General features: G+C 36.4%; 2 protein-coding genes across 2 annotated transcripts in view; both read right to left on the bottom strand.

The window, feature by feature from the left end:
- Positions 1 to 1974, bottom strand: part of igsf9b (immunoglobulin superfamily, member 9b) — a 37546-nt gene extending 35572 nt beyond the window's left edge. The window contains exon 1 of the mRNA XM_053504723.1: positions 1489 to 1974. The gene's annotated coding sequence lies outside the window, so the exon portion shown is untranslated. The remainder of the gene's footprint in view (positions 1 to 1488) is intronic.
- Positions 1975 to 4127: 2153 nt separating this feature from the next.
- On the bottom strand, positions 4128 to 10765 carry tmem230b (transmembrane protein 230b). The gene is made up of 4 exons (XM_053503218.1): positions 10661 to 10765; positions 10344 to 10473; positions 9059 to 9184; positions 4128 to 5073 (listed from the first exon to the last, which is right to left on the bottom strand). The coding sequence occupies exons 2-4, from the start codon at positions 10437 to 10439 to the stop codon at positions 4933 to 4935; spliced, it is 363 nt and encodes a 120-aa protein (XP_053359193.1). The 5' UTR covers positions 10440 to 10473; positions 10661 to 10765; the 3' UTR covers positions 4128 to 4932.
- Between the last annotated feature and the right edge of the window lie 7170 nt (positions 10766 to 17935).

The following is a 17935-nucleotide window of genomic DNA, read 5'->3' as shown; positions in this document are numbered from 1 at the left end:
AGCTCATACAATGTTTCCTTTTTTTCCGAATATTTCTTTGTAATTTAGATTAAATGAATAAATAATAATAAAAAAAACTTATTTTAACCTGAAAAATATAATAAGAATTGATATCCAGGTGGCAGGTAATGAGCACTCCCCACAAACTCCCCACAAACTCCCCACAAACTAGTGGTTCATGGTGACCCAATATGACAACATGACAGACATTTGCTTAATGGGAATAACAGAGAAAGAAAGCAAAATGTGCTGTTGGTGCACTCACTGAGCTCTTCTACCACAGGGGAATTGTCTTGAGATGAAGCAACATAGACTGGGTGACAATTGCAGCCCTGTATACTAATTAAGAATTTTGGATTTAAAAAGCTATTTTAAGTTGCTTGTATTGAAACAGCACACTGGTGTATAGAACAAATATAACTGAAGAGGAGGAAACAATAAAATATATAACTTTCATTAAATGTCTGTTTGCATTGATAATTTTACAAATCTTTCACTAGACACAAATGTATAATTTGTCTGAAGGTGAGAAAAATATTCAGTAATAAAATCCAGTCCAAGATGCAAAGGGGCAAAGTAAGTATTGTCATGTTAAAGTGCTGAAATTTACATTTGTATATGTATTATATGCGATTATGCACAGACTTCAAATACGGTTCATTAAGAGCACGAGAACCATAAGTCTATAAACAAGCTACCATGTTAATTTTGCCCAGCTAGACTTAAATATTCTGAATTCTGAAAGTGTTAAATCAACCGGTGATATTAATGTGTGTGTGAATAAGATAACATGGCTGTTTAAGTTATGGCAAAGGACATGGACAAAGACATCATATCACATTACATGAGTAAGATGAGACAGCTCACACTGTGTAGTCCCATGACATGCATCCCAATAACACACAACTGTTTACACTGGTTCCGCACATTGATAGTAAATAGAGGAGGTTTTCCTGTGTTTCACTTGCTGTACATTTAAGGCATCTGGCAGACACCCTTAGCCAGAGCAACTTACACACATCTCATGTATACAACCGAGCGGTTGAGGGTTATGGGTCATGCTCAAGGGCTAGCAGTGGCAACTTGTCCTGCCCAGGATTTTAACTCAAGACCTTCCAAATAACAGGCCAACTTACCATGTAACATGTCACTAATGCTATATTAGCAGACACATACACAGATCATGACTTAAAGGTGTTACATACAGTAGATGTCAACATTACAAGCATGGTCTAACATTACATGGGGGTGTGTAGAAGTTCCTTATAAAAACACCAGTCCGAAAGTCGGTGTGCTGGATGGGTTATGGGAAGAACTTTAAAATCACTGCTGATTAACAATAATTAGCGTTTTCTTATAGCTTACAATGTGGAACTGATTAAAATCAGTGTGTATTAACTAACATAATACAAATAGTCTATAACGATACCAAGCGTAGTCAATATCTACCTTAGCGTGTGTGTGTGTGTGTGTAAGTGACTGCTTTACCTGAATCTCTGCACCTTCTCTGAGACATCACTTCATGGAACAGTTTTCCTTTTTCCTGCAGTCAAGTCAAACTACTTCCGAATATCTCCTGGTAAAACAAAAACCACTTGTCTGTATGTAGAGAGAGGTGTTGAATTCCTCCTGAAACAGAGCTGCAATAACCCGTCAGCGTCCTCAGTATCAGGTGCCGAGCTGAAGAAGTTCCTGCTGTCTAACCATTAAACTTTTCGCCTAGAGCAACACAGGAATGTCCCGAGGCAGTGCTGTTTCCTCTCCCTTTGACCGCTGTGAGTTATTACTCCGTTCACACGAGCTTACCTGCTTCCACAGGTCGTCCCGAACACGCAGCGCTAAACGCAGCTCGCTGCAGGCGACACAGCGCGCGCGCTCCCGCTCCCGCGCTCCCGCTCCAGCTTCCTCTTCTCGTCTCCTTTAAGTTTATAGCGGAGTCAGAATCACAGAAGCTCTCTAAAACCTCCAAGCCAATGAGCTGAGGAAAAAGATAGCAGCTTTCTAAAAGTTCAAGTTAACTACAGTAGATAAACTGAATGAGTCATGTGGAATTAAACGAACAGCGTCTACTACAGTACGTGCTGCTCCTCCTCACCTTTCTCCTTCCCTTCCATTCTTCCCTTGTTCCCTCCCTCAGTCCCCTCCCCCTTCCCTCTCTCTCCCCCTTCCCTCTCTCTCCCCCTCTCTTTCAGCACAAGATGCATAGTACCAAAGTCTTACCCGTTGTTTTATATATATTGATATTGGAAGAATATAGGCCCACCTCATGCATACAATTTAAGGCTACAGCTGGAACCTCATACGGCCGAACAAGCCCAATTGCCACCGAAACTGTAATGATCTGTGTGTTCTGATACTTTTCTTTTGAACCTTTTTTCTTAATTTGAGCTACAGTAGGTTTTTTTTTATTGGATCGGACTACACTGGCCAGCCTTCGCTCCTCGTGTGCATCAGTGACCAGTTCACCCTGTTTTCCTTCCTTGAATCACTTTGGGTTGGTCCTGACCACTGCAGCCTGAGAACATCCCACATGAGCTCCAATTTTGGGGTTGCTCTGACCGAGTTGTCTCACCATTACAATTGAGCCCTTCTCACAGTAGCTACATTTTCAATATCTTTTTACAATGGCGGCTGAAAGTGAGTGAGATACACTAAGCAGCAAGAGAACCTTTTCCTGACGTTGATGCGTTGTAAGCATAAAAAATGATAAAGCATAAGTATTTAAGTGACTTTAAAAAAGGCCAAATTATCATGGTTAGAGGACTGGGTCAGTGCAACTCTAACAATGCTTGTGGAAAGTTCCCAGGCTGGGGAAAGGGTCATGGGTGGCCAAGGCTTACTGATGCACATGGGGGGGGGGGGGGGGGGGGGGGGGGTGGAGTGAAGCCTGGCCTGTGTACTCTGATCCAATAGAAGCGCCAGTGTAGATCAAATTGATAAAGGTTAATGCTGGTTGTGATAGAAAGGTGTAAGAAGTGTATCACTGTTATGGTGACAAAAGTGGGACCTATTCAATATCAGGAAGGTGGTCATAATGTTTTGGCTGATCAGTGTATAAAGTCTAGAGTAATATTTTATAATATTAATTAAACATTAAATTATATTAACATTTAAATCATCTATAAATTATCCTATATTTTATATATAATATTTAATTTTAAAAAAATGTATTTACATTTGCTGCAGTGTTACTAAACCAAATTACTTTCGAACCGCTAGAGGGCGAAAAGCGCCACATAAAATGCGCTTTCAAATCTGGAGAAAAAATATATAGATTTTAATTTAGCGTGTGCTCTGGCATGTTAAAAATAAAACATGTATAAAAAATATATAAATTATAGTTAACTGCAAAGTGGCTTTTGCACAGCATACACATACAACGCTGTGCAAAAGCCACCTTGCAGTTACCTATGAATCATTTTAAAGCATTAAAAAATATATAACTGTGATTAGTATACTGGTGATACTATATGGTTGGAACAGACAAGAAGGGAAGTGAGGTTGCTGCTGAGGTTGTTACATAAACAACCAATTTTTTTTAATTGTATTTTTGGGCACTTTGCAGCCTATCACAGTGAAACATTTTCTCACATTTCTTTAGTTTAATCTACATAATTTAATTTGCTATGAAGAAATGCGAATGTTTACATGTTTTTTTTTTGCTTTGTTTTAATTTGATGACTTAAATGTAATCTATACTAATGGAGATAAAAACTGAAAAAGAATTGAAAATGATTCTATTACTGTATTCTAAATAAATACAGAATGCTAGATTTAATCCACAGTCATCAGTTTTTTAACAGATCAAAACTTTTTTTTTTACATGATAATGAAAGACAATATATATTTATGTAAATATTTTTTACTACACAAATGTCCATATTTTATAGCCAGATTGTATAGTATACATTTATACTGTTAGTATTTTTATTTTATTTTTCCCCCTATTTTTATTTTATTTTATTTTAGTCTGTTGTTTATTAATTTTTAACTTTGTACTGTCCACTTGCTGCATTGGCAAAACAAATTTCCCACTTGTGGGACTAATAAAGGTTTATCTCTATCTCTCAACTCATGGAATGCAGTATTAATGATACACAACGGCACCACAGTCATAGAAGGGTCTAGTCATTATAAATTGCTATTCAATTGATTTTAAATCAAACTCATCTAACAGAGCTTTATTTTGACCCAGGGATTATGACCAGATTCTATTCACCACAAAAACCTCAGAAGATAGGGAAAAGTTAGTTTTAGTTGCATATCATGATTTTTTTTCATGATTCATGTATCGCCACACTCCTTTTTATAAAGATATTTTACATTTATATATGTTTGCATTTAAGGTAGTAATATGTTGCAGTTCTCTATAACCACATGCTCTGAACGATTCATATATTGGCAACCAGCACAGCATCCTGTATGGTTGGAGCAAATAATTTAAGTTTATTTATTAAGTTTCCTTAGAGTTTTAACAAAATCTGATAAATAATACAGAATATGCATAGTTATAAAATCACGATATTAACAGGATCACAATACAAACTGCTTTGGCTATACCATACAGGGTGTTCCCTAGTTATTCCCATCCCTAGTAGTAGCACGTCAAACACAATAATAAAAAGTTGACCAAACAAATATCTATACATTTCAAATAGCTTACTTCCACCTGCCTTATTTTCAATCATCACTAAAGCCAACTACATGTCAGCATAGCATCACAAATGCTAAATTTTTCCATTTCTAAAATATGGAATCTAAATCCATACAGAATGTTGGATTCATAAGCCTCATGCTATCAGACTTTTTCTAATGTGATATGAAAAATTTCATGTAGCATAAGCGCCAGCCTCTCTAGACAGAACCAATGTCTGGAGATACAGGAGGAGACCAGGGACTAGTTGTGAACACCGGTAAATTGTCCTGAGTTACTCAATCATCAAAGTCTGGAATGTCATCATAAGAGTATCCACGGTAACCTTTATAGGCATAGTAAGCAATCCGCAAGTGGTAGAATCCTGGGACGAAGACGAGAATTCCAATGATGAGGACTGGTATAGTGCGCTCACGATGCTGTAGATGAAATAAAACATGCTGTCAATTATGGAAAATTTCAAGGAAAAAAAGAAATTCTTAATCAACAATAATAAATGAGATGGCACGGGCAGGTGTATTGGTACAGTAAGAAAAGACTTTAATCAGCATTAATCATATTTCATATTACCACATCTAGCTAATATAGTCTGCTCAGACTAGGCCTGATTGCCAGTTTTATCACCTAGAGAGAACATATTGATCCAACTCCATCTTTGTGTGTTTGTGTGTGTGTGTGTGTGTGTGTGTAAGTGCAAGTTAAAAGTTCAGTAGCTGCTAAACCATCTGCACTGAGCTGTGAAATCATGCCTGCCTGCTTGACATTAGTTAATTCTAATCAATGACTGAGATTAATCCTACCTAGGTGATGTGGTACCTCGCACCAGGAACATTGTACCCTTAGGTTCTAAGACTTGAATACAGTTTGAATTGTGCATCATCAACAAAAACATATGCTTAGTCTATTAATATGGAGCAAAGTTCTATAATAAAATAATTTTTTTTCATATTGTTATAGCTTCAGTGTTTACAAGATCAGACATCTGGACTTTTCTTAACAGATATTTGGTTGATAGGTCTGATGAGGTGGTTGTAAAATGCCTTGGTTATCTTTCTTTCAAAATGGTACTTTACATACACTGACATTAAGAAAAGAAAAAAAAAAAAAAGAATTTAGACATTTTTAAGAACTAACAATTTTACATGCCTAATGAGTGTTTAATTTGACAGGGGCAGTATACGTAAGGGTTGATATAATAGTAAGACTTCTGTTCAGATTACTAGTTCAATAATTATTTATATCAACTAGAAGGATCAGCACTCTTCACAAACGCTAATGGCCAAATAGAGCCAGCTCAGTGTTTGATTATCTTTTTAATAATCTGATAAAATGTACAAACATTCTAAAGCAGATTAAAGCAAAACAAGTTTTTTTAGGATTTATAACATCTGTGGAGTGCTCATCAAACCATTCCTTTAATGTTGTTTGTTTTGGTAGGTTTCTTTCTTTAGTCGCTTCAGGAGGTAAAATGCATGCTCAATCAACTAAAGGTCTAGTGATTGACTTGGCCAATTTAAATCCCTTCACTTTCGTCTTTTGTTGTGTTGGCAATGTGTCTTGTTGCGTGATCAAGTCTCTCCCCACTTGATTAGACGTAGTTCTCTGTAAATTGGTAGACAGAATGCTTCTGTAGAATTTTCTGTCTCCTTTTTTCAATCGTGCTGTTACTACCACAAGTTAAATCACCAATAAAGAATAGCAATCCCATTCCAGAAGCAGCCATGATGCTTGGCTGATGAGCTTGTATATTTAGGATCATGGGCAGATCCTTTCTTTCTCTACACTTTCTCTTTGTCACATCACTTTTGATGGAGGTTATTCTTGGTTTCCGAACTTTTGTAGGTAATTTCTACATTTCTTTTTGAATTCCAATCTCACTGACCAAACTGAGTAATAAGAAACACCTGCCCACCACATTTTCCAGTATTTTTGATTACTTAAAAAATGGGTAGAGTTGAACAAAAAGGCTCATGTTTTAAACTGTTCAATACATCTAGATAAAAAGCAGAAAATGAAAGCTAAAATTCTGATCTATTACCTCAAACATTTTTAAATCTCAAACCCAAATATATTCAGTGTATAGCAAAAAACAAAAGGACTGCCTTTTACATTATAATACTTTTGCAGATTACTGTAAATTCCAGTAAACAAAAGTATCTATTTTTATTTACTCTCTTAAGTAAAAAAAAAGGAAGTAAATAAAATGCAAAGTGATAAAATTGTGTATGATTACACCATTACATTCTGTCAAAAGTAAAATCTCTTGTATGCCTCATAATAAATAAATAAATAAATAAATAAATAACTTTATTTATATTTTTCTTTCTTTATTTTTTTAAACCAACTTTCAATTAGCATTTTTGGGGGGGGGGGGGAGGGGATCCTTTCACAGTCTCTTACATCATTCCTCTTTTCAAGTTCAATGATGTTTGAGGGCATTATTTTATGTACAGCTCTCTTGTGCTCTGTCCATGACATCTCAGTGGGGTGAGGTCTGGACTTTGATTCGGCTTTTCCAGTACCTTGATTTTTTTTTTCTTTCTTCTTAACCCATTTAGACTTAAACCTGTTGCACGACTCATTTTCAGCTCAGGTTAGGCTGATAGACGTACAGCCTCACAATAACCCAAACAATATTCTAATAAAGTTCATTAATAAATTAACCGCTTACTGATTATAACATTTGTGATTGATCCATATCTTATCTGTCAACAAGCTTTCGTATTCCCTCATTAAAAAATGCTTTAGGCTGAGCTGTAAGCCATGAATACACCACTTCACTTTATTAGAAGTGAATCTTTGTCCTTGTAAGGCTGCTTTCAGAGGACCAAACAGGTAACAGTCCGAGTTCAGGATATATGAACATACTCTTAATACTGCTCACAAAGTCTTCACTAAATAAAGGCAACAGGTGCACCCTCAGACCACAAAAAAAAAAAAAAAAAAAAATAGATAAATAAAAAAATCACTGCTCATCTTTTGTGCAAATCACAAGCAGGGCATATAACCACCATTTTTGCTCGCACCAATGAACTGATGGAACATGTTCACATCTGCACAGCAGTGAGTGGGGAGGACAGCGCTGATAATACATAGTGGCCAACAAAAGTTTTAATATAACCAGAGCAAAGATCATTTTTTATTTGCCCCCATATAAAGTATAATTCAACATTGCCTTATATAACTGCAAGTTTCCCAGGTTGCAAATCAAGCCACCACATTGTCATCATGATTGATAGTTGATATGAGGTATTTGTGGTAATTTGCTGTGATTTCTTTTCAACCAACGCATAATGACCAAACATCTCCAACTTGGTCTTATCAGCCCACAGAATGTGTGCGTTTTGTTCAGACACATTTTTGCTGCCATATTATTTTTGGAGAGAAGTGGCTGTTTCCTTACCACCCTTCCATGAAAGCCATATTTATTCAAACTCTCTCTGATGGCAACTGTTTTGGTGGCTTTCCATTTGTAAACAATCCTTCTCAAATGTCTGAAGATGGACTTATAACAATTGCCAGATTAATGAGCAAAAAGAATTGCTTCTTGAGTTCATGGCTGATGTTCCTTTTTTTTTTTTTTTTGGCAAAATACAGAAACACACCTGAGTGTCCCAGAACAGCAAACATATCCGAAGTTCTGCTGTTATAGAGGTAGATAAAGTTCTTGATGATTAGCTACTCTTGTGTATTTCTTTACTAACACCTGGCTGTTAATTACTCCCTTAATGTAGGCAAAGTTACCAATTTTCCTATCTGGTTTCTTAATATTCCTTTTTGAGGATAAGATTACTACATATTTAAGTCTGTTGTGTTATCAAGAGTACAAGTTTTTAGACGTTGATGATAACCAATTTTCGATTTTTTTATGTATGCCCTAATAAGAACATAGAATTGTATTCGGATGTCCTTTCTGCTCATGGCAATACTAAAAAGCATGGAAGCTCATGTAAATCGACAGGGCGGCCATCCTTGGATGTCTAAAGCAGTGTCTGATTTTTTTTTTAAATCAAGTTAATAATGACACATGGGTTTAACTGTCATGTTCAGTTCTGTCCTTAGTAGACCTCAAAAAATGTTTGGCTCTGTCTAAAGCTGGGTATAGCAGGTGACAGGTCCTAAAATAGCTGAAAGGTACTGGATAACAAGCAATCTGCAGCATTTAATGCATTCGTTCACACAGCAGTAGTCACTATGCCACAGTGTGAAGACATAATTTAATTTATACTTGCATTTTACAGTTTTAAAGAACAAAAAGAAAAAAGTGCAGAAGGAAGTCCTTATCAAATAAAAACTCACTAAAATTTCCCTAAAAGTGACAAGAGCTAGCAAGGCTGCATGTTGTTAAAGTAATACGACTTTTCATTTAGAAAAAAAAGAAGATGATGTGAACAACATACTTACATCTTGAACTTCAAAGTATCCCGCCAAGAGCAATGAGCCAATGGTGATTAAAACTGAGCCAGAGAGAAAAAGAACAGCCGCTAGGGCGATTGCCTTATATGGAACCTTGGGTGGGCTTTTCTTGAACTAAAAAAAAATAAAAACAAAAATAAAATTGGGGAAAATCATTAAATGGTACTTTAAATAAAGCTTGAATAATGAAATCTATTATATAATTATATAAGTGTCTGTCATGTGGATTTTCATGATTTTACTGAGATGCAATATATACACTGCTCAGATAAAAGAAAAACAAACTAATATTTCCCGGTGCCATCTTTTGCTTTGATTATGGCCGTAATATTGTTTTAAAAACGTTATGCAGAGTCACAATATTTATTCTCATCCCAGATCTTGTACTGATGATGGGAGAGTCGGACTGCTATATTAGGTCTTCTCCAGCACTTTCCAAAGATTCTCAGTGGAGTTAAGGTCTGGACTCTGTGGCGGCCAACTCTTGCAAAAAAAATGTCTCATGTTCCCTGAACAACTGTTTCACAACTGATGAGTCCTGGCATGATCATACTGTAATATGCCTGTGCCGTCAGGGGGGAAAAAAGCATGATTGGAAAAAACTGTTCATTCAGTTCAGGTAGTCAGCTAACATAATTTTTTGGGCAATTTTTTAAACATTCCTCAACATAGACCTCACCAACAGGAGCAACCACAGATCATAACACTGTACTGTAGGCACTAGATATCATAAACAGGGTATATTTGGATTCATCAGACCACATGATTTTTTTTCTAAGGCTCCACAATCTAGTTTAACCCTTGCAAATTGAAGCCTTTCCCAATTACGCTCACTGATATGCGCTTTTCTTAAGGCAGCTGTTTAGTCCCAATCCTTTGAGTTCTCTTCGCATTGTTTGTGTGGAAATGCGCTTACTTTCACTATTAACCATAGATGTTAGTTCTTCTGATGTTTTTTTCACTTTAGCACTATTCTAAATAATGTGTTTTTCAAGTCAAGTCAAGTCAAGTTCAGTTCTTAACCCAATTTAAGTAGCTTCAGCAATCATCTTTGTTGTTTTCTTCACTTGATGCAGGACTAAAAACAGAGTAACATCTTTGCCACGATCACATGATTGTATAACAAATGCGAATCTACTCACTGCATCAGTAAGGGGTTATTAATTAACTTCTCAAAAGCTGAAACATATTAATCACTGCAGTAATCCAGGTGTTGACTCTTCTGGCCTGTCAGTGTATATACTTGTCATGTCATCAAATGCATTCATTTTACCTGAAGGTCAATGTAGCCATCATCATCACTGGCTAGTTTGGAGTATCTCACGTTACTGTTGGTCAGTCCACCCGTCACAGTGCTCCGAACTGGCATTTTATATCTTCTTATCACCCTCCTTTAGTGGGGTCTGAAATAAACAGGATTTACATTCTTTCCTATAATGGTTAGACAGCCAGCTATAAAAACAGCTAGCGTTTAGGCTAATGCTTACTCTGTAGCTAGATATTCTCTTAAAACTATGCTAAAAGTCTAACAATTAACAGAAATGCCTTGGAAAATCAACAAAATAAAGATTGTTGCAAAAAGTAAAATACCTCATGTGAACGGAATATTCCGTCGAACAGAAAATTACAAACAAAAATAACATGCAGTAACAAACAAACGTGCAGGTACACTTCCGCATTGGACTCGCGCATGCGCATTCACGTGCACTATCACATGCTACGTTCCAAACCTCAAAAAACAGCTAGGAGAGCTTTATTCTGACATAAGGGTACATAGGGGATATTATGGAGCGATATCCCAGACAATATTAAAAAGAAATTGCAGTTGCAATTGCAAATTACATTTGCAATTGCGTTACCCATATGTGGACGCACAAAGTGTGCCATAATTCAAATGCAATTGCAAATATAATTTGCAATTCCTTTTGAATATTGTCCGGGATATCGCTCCATAGGATATGTTGATATTGGGTACATTACTCACAAATATGGCTATATCAGAGGCTGAGGCTACTGAAATAAAAGTATGTCATAGTGGCGCTTCACATTACTGCTTTTAATTAGCAATCATGCTTTGACAAATTTGGCTTGACACACATACGGTACATACAGAAGGACAGACAGAGATACATGTTTCTGAGGCTGGATTCTGGTCCTCCAATTTGTAAAATTTTAAGATATTGAAAGAGTAAGTTCTGATCAATATACATTTATACAGAGTAGAAATAAACATCATATTCTAGATTCATTACATGTAAATGAAAATATTTTACATTTTTTGTTCTGTTTCGTTTTAATTTGAATGATTAGGACTCATAACACATGGAATAAAAATTCAGCATCTCAAAATATTCGTAAGATCAAACAATTACAACAACAAAAATTATTTTAAATGCAAAAATTTCTAAAATGTGCCTTAATTTTTACACTAAGTACTTAAATTACCCTCCTTTAGTTACTGCATTGATCACTTAGCCGTTATTGAAGACCAGGTTGCTTTGATAGCAGTCTTCAGCTCATCTCATTGCACTTTACAATAAATATACATTTACATTATACATTATATGACTGTGACCAGACCTAACTGTTATCTCTTCTCTTCTGCTCTCTCTCCTCCCTCTCGCCCCCTTTCTCTCATTCACTCTTTCTGTCGAGCTACACATGTCGTTCCTGAGCTTCCAGTGATCCAGACTCCCTCTGCCCTCCGGACCTGTCTGACCCATCCTGGTGCCCCGCCTCTGGTTGGAGATCTCGTCGCATGGATGCCCCGTGTGTCTTTTTGGAATGTGTCTGGTGTCTGGGGATGGTTTCACTTTACCATATAGACGGTTCTGGCCTTGACTGGTGTTGGCAGCTGTTTCTCTGAGGACCTGACTGTTCGATAGTTCAGGAGTGGAACTTTATACAAGTCTACCTGAATTTTCAATAACTAACTGGACTCCATATTAACATCAATTAACATCAACTGTTATGCTGAACTGCCTGCCAACTAACACACAGTATGAATGCAGATCAATTCCTGCTTTCTGTTTCACCCAAATGAGGATGGGTTCCTTGTTGAGTCTGGTTCCTCTCAAGATTTCTTCCTACTACCATCTCAGGGAGTTTTTCCTTGCCACTGTTGCCTCGGCTTGCTCACCAGGGACTATCTGACCATTTTGATGTTAATTGATGTAAATATGGGGTCCAGGTAATTATTGGAGACAATTGCAATCTTGAACTATCGAGCAACCGCAGCCAAGTCAAGTCCTCAGGTCCCTCAAGTCCCTCAAGAGGGATTCTGGATCACTGGGAGCTCAGGAACGACATGTGTAGCTCGACAGAGAGAGAGAGGGGGAGATAGGGAAGAGAGAGAGGGGGAGAGAGAACAGAAAAAGGGGGGCAGAAGAGGAGAGATAACAGTTAGGTATGGTCACAGTCACATAATGTGTAATGTGAATGTACAGTATATTTAGTGCAGAGTGCAAGCAGAGACTCCGACTGGACTAACTATAACAGCATAACTAAAAGGGAAGAGCCAGAAGGAAACACAGACATAAGGGCTCCCTGAGATGTAAAGCAAACAATCACCTCACCGTCAACAAACCTGAGTGATCAATGAGAGTGGGGAAGACAGCATCTAAACATCCCAGTCACCATAATACTCTACGTCCATGAGTCCCCTAGGTCAGCCCCTTTACCCAAGACAAATCTATTTATAAAAATGCTTGATTAAATAAATAAACATTATTTGGAAGACTATTCCATAATTTTGGGGCTTTCTAAGAAAAAGCTCTGCCCCTCAGCTGTAGTTTTTATAATACGCGGTATTGACAAGCAGCCTGCATCCTTTGATCAAAGTAGGGGTGGCGAATCATAAGACACTAGCAGTTGCTGCGGCGTGAGACCATTTAATGCTTTAAATGTTAAGAGTAGTATTTTAAAATCAATGCATAATTTAATGGGGAGCCAATGAAGTGAAGATAAGGTAGGTGTGATGTGCTCGTATCTTCTGGTTCAAGTGAGGACTCTCGCTGCTGAAATACTGTATATCGAATGAGTAATAACTCAAGGAAACAAAGAGAAAGAGCATCCTAAAGTTAATATAGAATTAGGAAAAATCTAAAAAATAAAAAAACCCAGTTCCCCCTTAAATTCTAACAGAATTTACAAAAGTCCATGAGTTATCTTAAAACACATTGTTGAGATAAACAAGTTCATGCAATAGAGCAGTACCACAATTATTAATGAAACTAAACGTAAATAATGGATCAGGTGTTGGCTCAAGAATAGGGTAAAAAATATAAATTATATATAAAAAAATCAAGCTAATGCAAAATCAAAACTATTTGTTTCTGTGTAAAGATGAGAAAAGATGCCCCTTTTGATGTATCTTCAGGACAAATGTTGCTCTATAAGCACCTCTGAGCAGGCTAGGAGATGATGGAAGCTGTGTGGCTTCAAATGGCTGGCATTGATCCACTGTGGCAATGAGTCCATATTGAGTCTTATGAGTCGCTAGATTTAAGGTTTTGGGTAGACCACAACCTACAGAAGACAAATAAGATTGGATGACAATAGATTCCATAGTATAATCAACCTGTGAGAGCACTTCATGGAAAACATATAGAACAGAAAGAAATCACAAGACAACATAAAACAGAATAAAGGTTTTGGATCTTTTTGGTCCTGATTCAAGATCTGGACGTCAATTCAAATGAAATGGTGTGGCAGGAGAGAGCTGTGCCTAAACGACTGCCCAAAAACCAGAATGAATCAAAAAAAAATTGTTAAGAAGAATGGGCAAAAACAATTTGAGGGACTGCTAAAATCACACAGGAAACAATTACTTCTAGTTATTACTGCTAAAGGATCTGCAAGCTCTTGAATCATGGGTGTACTTAATATTGGCCACATGAATCCTTTCTTTTGTCTTTATTTTTGCTAAATTAATAATGGCAGAGTGAAACAAAATATGTTTTTTTAAATTTAATTTAATTTAATTTAATTTTATTTGGGCTTGCATTTAGCTGCAACCTTTTTTGTGTTAAGAAACAACAGGGAACTGTGCCATCTGAAAAAAAAATTCTGATGACACAGTTGTGGTCAGGTGCATAACTAATAAAAGAAAATTAGAATAGAGAACTTATGGGATCCTTTGTTGATTTATGTGAGTTGAATCATCTGCAACTGAACATCACCAAAAACAAAGGAGGTAGTTATAAACTCAACAAGGTTCAAAACACCTCTATCTCCTTGTGCCACTGAGGGTGAGTGTGTGCATGTAGTCTTTAACTACTTAAACCTGGGGGTGTATTTGAATGACAAACTGGACTGGAGCAGAAACACAGATGCTGTATACAAGAAAGGACAAAGTTAAATCTATTTCCTGAGAAGTCGCAAGTCCTTTGGGATTTGCAGACCACTTTTGAATGTGGTTAAGCAGTCTGTTGTTGCCAGAGTGATCTTTTATGCTCTGGTGTGCTGGGGCAATGGTGTGAGTGTGGGTGATGGCAATATGCTTAGGAAAGCAGGCACTGTCATATAGGAACCAGTACCAGGAACCATACTCACTAGACATGGCTGGTCAAATATAGATTATAAAATATACAAACAATACTGAACAATGACTCTTACCCATCCTATGCTATCTTAATAAAACAAAAGAGCACACTCAGTAACAGACTGAGACAGGTTTGCTGCACTAAGGTATGTTATGGGAGGTCATTTATATCTGCAGCCATTAGGCTGTTTAATGAGTGCCTGCAGGGCAGGGGTATTGTCGACCTTCATGTTGCTGATGAGGTGTGAATCTGCCACTGCATATATGTTTATTCTTACAGCTGCAGGACAACCTTACACACAGCATGAGCAATATCTTCACAAATGTCTTTCCATGACTAACTAACTCCCTGTATCAATATATATGAAAGTACTTTTGTGTTTCTGCTGAATCTTATTTCATCCATATCCAAGTATTGTATCCTTATTGTGTCTTAAAAAATCTTTACTGGTTTCGTCTCATGCCTAAGTACTGTACTTGTGTATGTTTTTAGTCTGTGCTTTTGTCTGAGTTGCTGCAGAACTGCGATTTCCAATAAAGATAATAAAGATTTATAATTTCTTATGTTATCTGCCTAATTCTGAGACACGTTATGATCAGACTATTTTTTATTACGTTTTAACACAAAAAAACATACACATTATTAAATTATACACATGACTCTATGGGCTATATGGATATATGTTAATACAGTGTATACATGATAGACACACACATACATACATACACGCATACATAGAAAGCTGCCTGCATACATACATACATACATACATACATACATACAGTACATACATACATACATACATACATACATACATACATACATACATACTGTACATACAAACATACATACATATGTGTATATACTGTACATTTACACACAAACCCCTTCATGCCTAAACATTGTAAGCACATGACAGTTCATGCTGTTGAATGGTTGGTTTGCCAATACTTCCCTTTTTTTATTATTTAAAATTGGAAAAATCTAATTTTATGGTTCACTGATTCACCCAGCCCCACTCGCACACATGCAGCAAACCTGTCTGTGAATAGCCCTGCACCTTCATACACCCACATCATGAACATACAACATCTCATCTTCTTGAACAGTTGATTTGCCAAAAGTGTTTTACAACAACTGACTGCAAATGGTTTTATATATATATATATATATATTTTTAAATATATAATTGTACTACACATTAGTCAAAGGCTGACAGAGAAATGACAATCACAGCCTCAGGGTGGGAGGAAACAACCAAGAATTTTTGGCAGATAGTAATGGACCACTGTTTGTACTCCATGGGGCAGTGCCTTTGTGAGGGGGTTTCTATTAGGGCTTACCCCTGGAGGGTGCTATGCAACCATGGGACTATTGGTGTTTGCCCTTGACTGTTTTAATTTAATTCAGTTCAGTTTTATTTGTATAGGTCTTTCATGGATGGACATGATCATAAAATTGATTTAAAGAAATAAAAAGACAGTATTAATTTAAATATAAAAACAATCAATAGGGTTATAGCTTGCTCAATTTGTTCATATTGAGCAAGCCAGAAGCGATGATGACAAGGAAAAAAACCCTGAGATAACACGAAGAAGAAATGTTGAGAACAACCAGACTTGGATTGTGGGGCCATAACAAAAAAAAAACCCTTCTATAGCTATTATATGGTCAAACGAGCAATTGCGTAGTTGTATTTTTGTTTAAATGAAGTTCTCTTTTATGAAGTTGCACACTATTCGGTACTCTTTATTTAAATGTCATCTGATATTTGTCTGACAAAAAATAGTTTTAAATGAGCAAAATATCACTGGAATTCTGTTACACTGTCAATGTAACTTAACAGTTTTTCTATTTTTTTCATTAAAGCGCATGAAGCTCATGGGTATATTAGTACACCTGACACAAACTGTTTGTGTCCTATTACCCTCTTCTGAGCTGGAATAAAGAACTAGACAATGTGATGTCACCCATAGATTTTGTACCAGGCTGCAAACATGTTTATAATATAAATAGTGTGACAGATTTTTAATTTACAGTATATGATGGAAACTATATTTCTTTACAGACAGAATGCTTATTCATTGAAGGTAACATTATATCATTGTATTTTATTGCCTTGGGGGTGGGTGGGGGGGAGGGGGGGCTATGTTTAATTTATGCTGCTATGGAACACAAAAAGGCCATGTCATCAACCCTCCATTAGACTCTGTGAAAAAAATGTGTCACAGAAGAAATGAGATTTGCAGATCAAATAGGTATACACAACTTAGCAGTTACTTCAACTCCAGCAAAACAATACATTTTGCAATGGTTAAATGACTGCATTGCTTTAAAAATGAAAATCTGCATAATGTTATTTTATCATTTCCAGTTTTGCAGTATGCCATGCTATGATTTACATTTCATCAGTTAATGGGAATACCTCAAAACTCACATAAACCAAAAGGGCCAGGAGTTCCATCCCTTGTGATTCCAGTTAATTTAACCTTGACTATTATGCGCGATCCCTTGTCTAATTTTGAACAGGGTTTCGGGAGAGAGGCAGAAGGCCAGTGAGCAATTAATAGTGGTCATAAAGCAACAGTCCATGACTAATAAACCTATGAATTGACTGCCATCTAATGAACTTTAATCACTATATAATTGGAATCAGGTATATTGCTTCACTGAAAAAGACCTTCTAGGAAAACAGTAACAGTTTTTTTTTTCTTTTTTCTAGTACAAATCAATCTTGTTTTTTTTTTACTCTTCCATTCTCTTAGCTCTGTCATTACAAGATATTTGCATAAGGAAAAGGTTTTATGGTTTTACTCATCTTGCTCTTCTAGGCTTAAAAGCATTTATCCCTGGACACAAAAGCACAGCTTGAGTGCAGTAAAGCAGCCTTTTTTTTTATTTTTCTATTTTTACCTGGACTGTTTTGTGGCATGTCTCTTACATCTATAGGCCTTGTAATTAAGTCATTCAGGTATATTGCATTTTATTACACAGTTTTAAAAAGGCACTCACTCAGTCAAGCTGCACCACTAGACTTTTAAGCTGGTTCATAGAAAACAGTTACAAAAGGTGACTAATTTCCACCATAAATGAACTAAGTGAAAAGATCTATCTATCTATCTATCTATCTATCTATCTATCTATCTATCTATCTATCGATCTATCTATCTATCTATCTATCTAATAAATCACATAATATTACATTTAAAGAAAAGCTGTAAAAAAAATAGAGATGGCTTTAAAAAGCCACAAATATTATCCACATTTCCTTATTGATAAACATCACAATAATCTATGAGCCTGAAAAAGAAAAGCAGAACAA

The sequence above is a fragment of the Clarias gariepinus genome, chromosome 9 (genome assembly GCF_024256425.1).
Source record: "Clarias gariepinus isolate MV-2021 ecotype Netherlands chromosome 9, CGAR_prim_01v2, whole genome shotgun sequence".
Classification (NCBI taxonomy): domain Eukaryota; kingdom Metazoa; phylum Chordata; class Actinopteri; order Siluriformes; family Clariidae; genus Clarias; species Clarias gariepinus.
Note: the sequence above shows the minus strand (reverse complement) of the source record. Positions and strands in the feature narration are given on the sequence as shown.

Excerpts from the sequence above, each read along its gene's own strand:
- tmem230b (XM_053503218.1), bottom strand. The coding sequence starts at position 10,439 with ATGCCAGTTCGGAGCACTGTGACGGGTGGACTGACCAACAGTAACGTG. Across the intron at positions 9,185-10,343 it reads ATGGCTACATTGACCTTCAG|TTCAAGAAAAGCCCACCCAA; the intron begins GTAAAATGAATG and ends ATTTTTTTTTAG. Across the intron at positions 5,074-9,058 it reads GATACTTTGAAGTTCAAGAT|CATCGTGAGCGCACTATACC; the intron begins GTAAGTATGTTG and ends TTTCATCTACAG.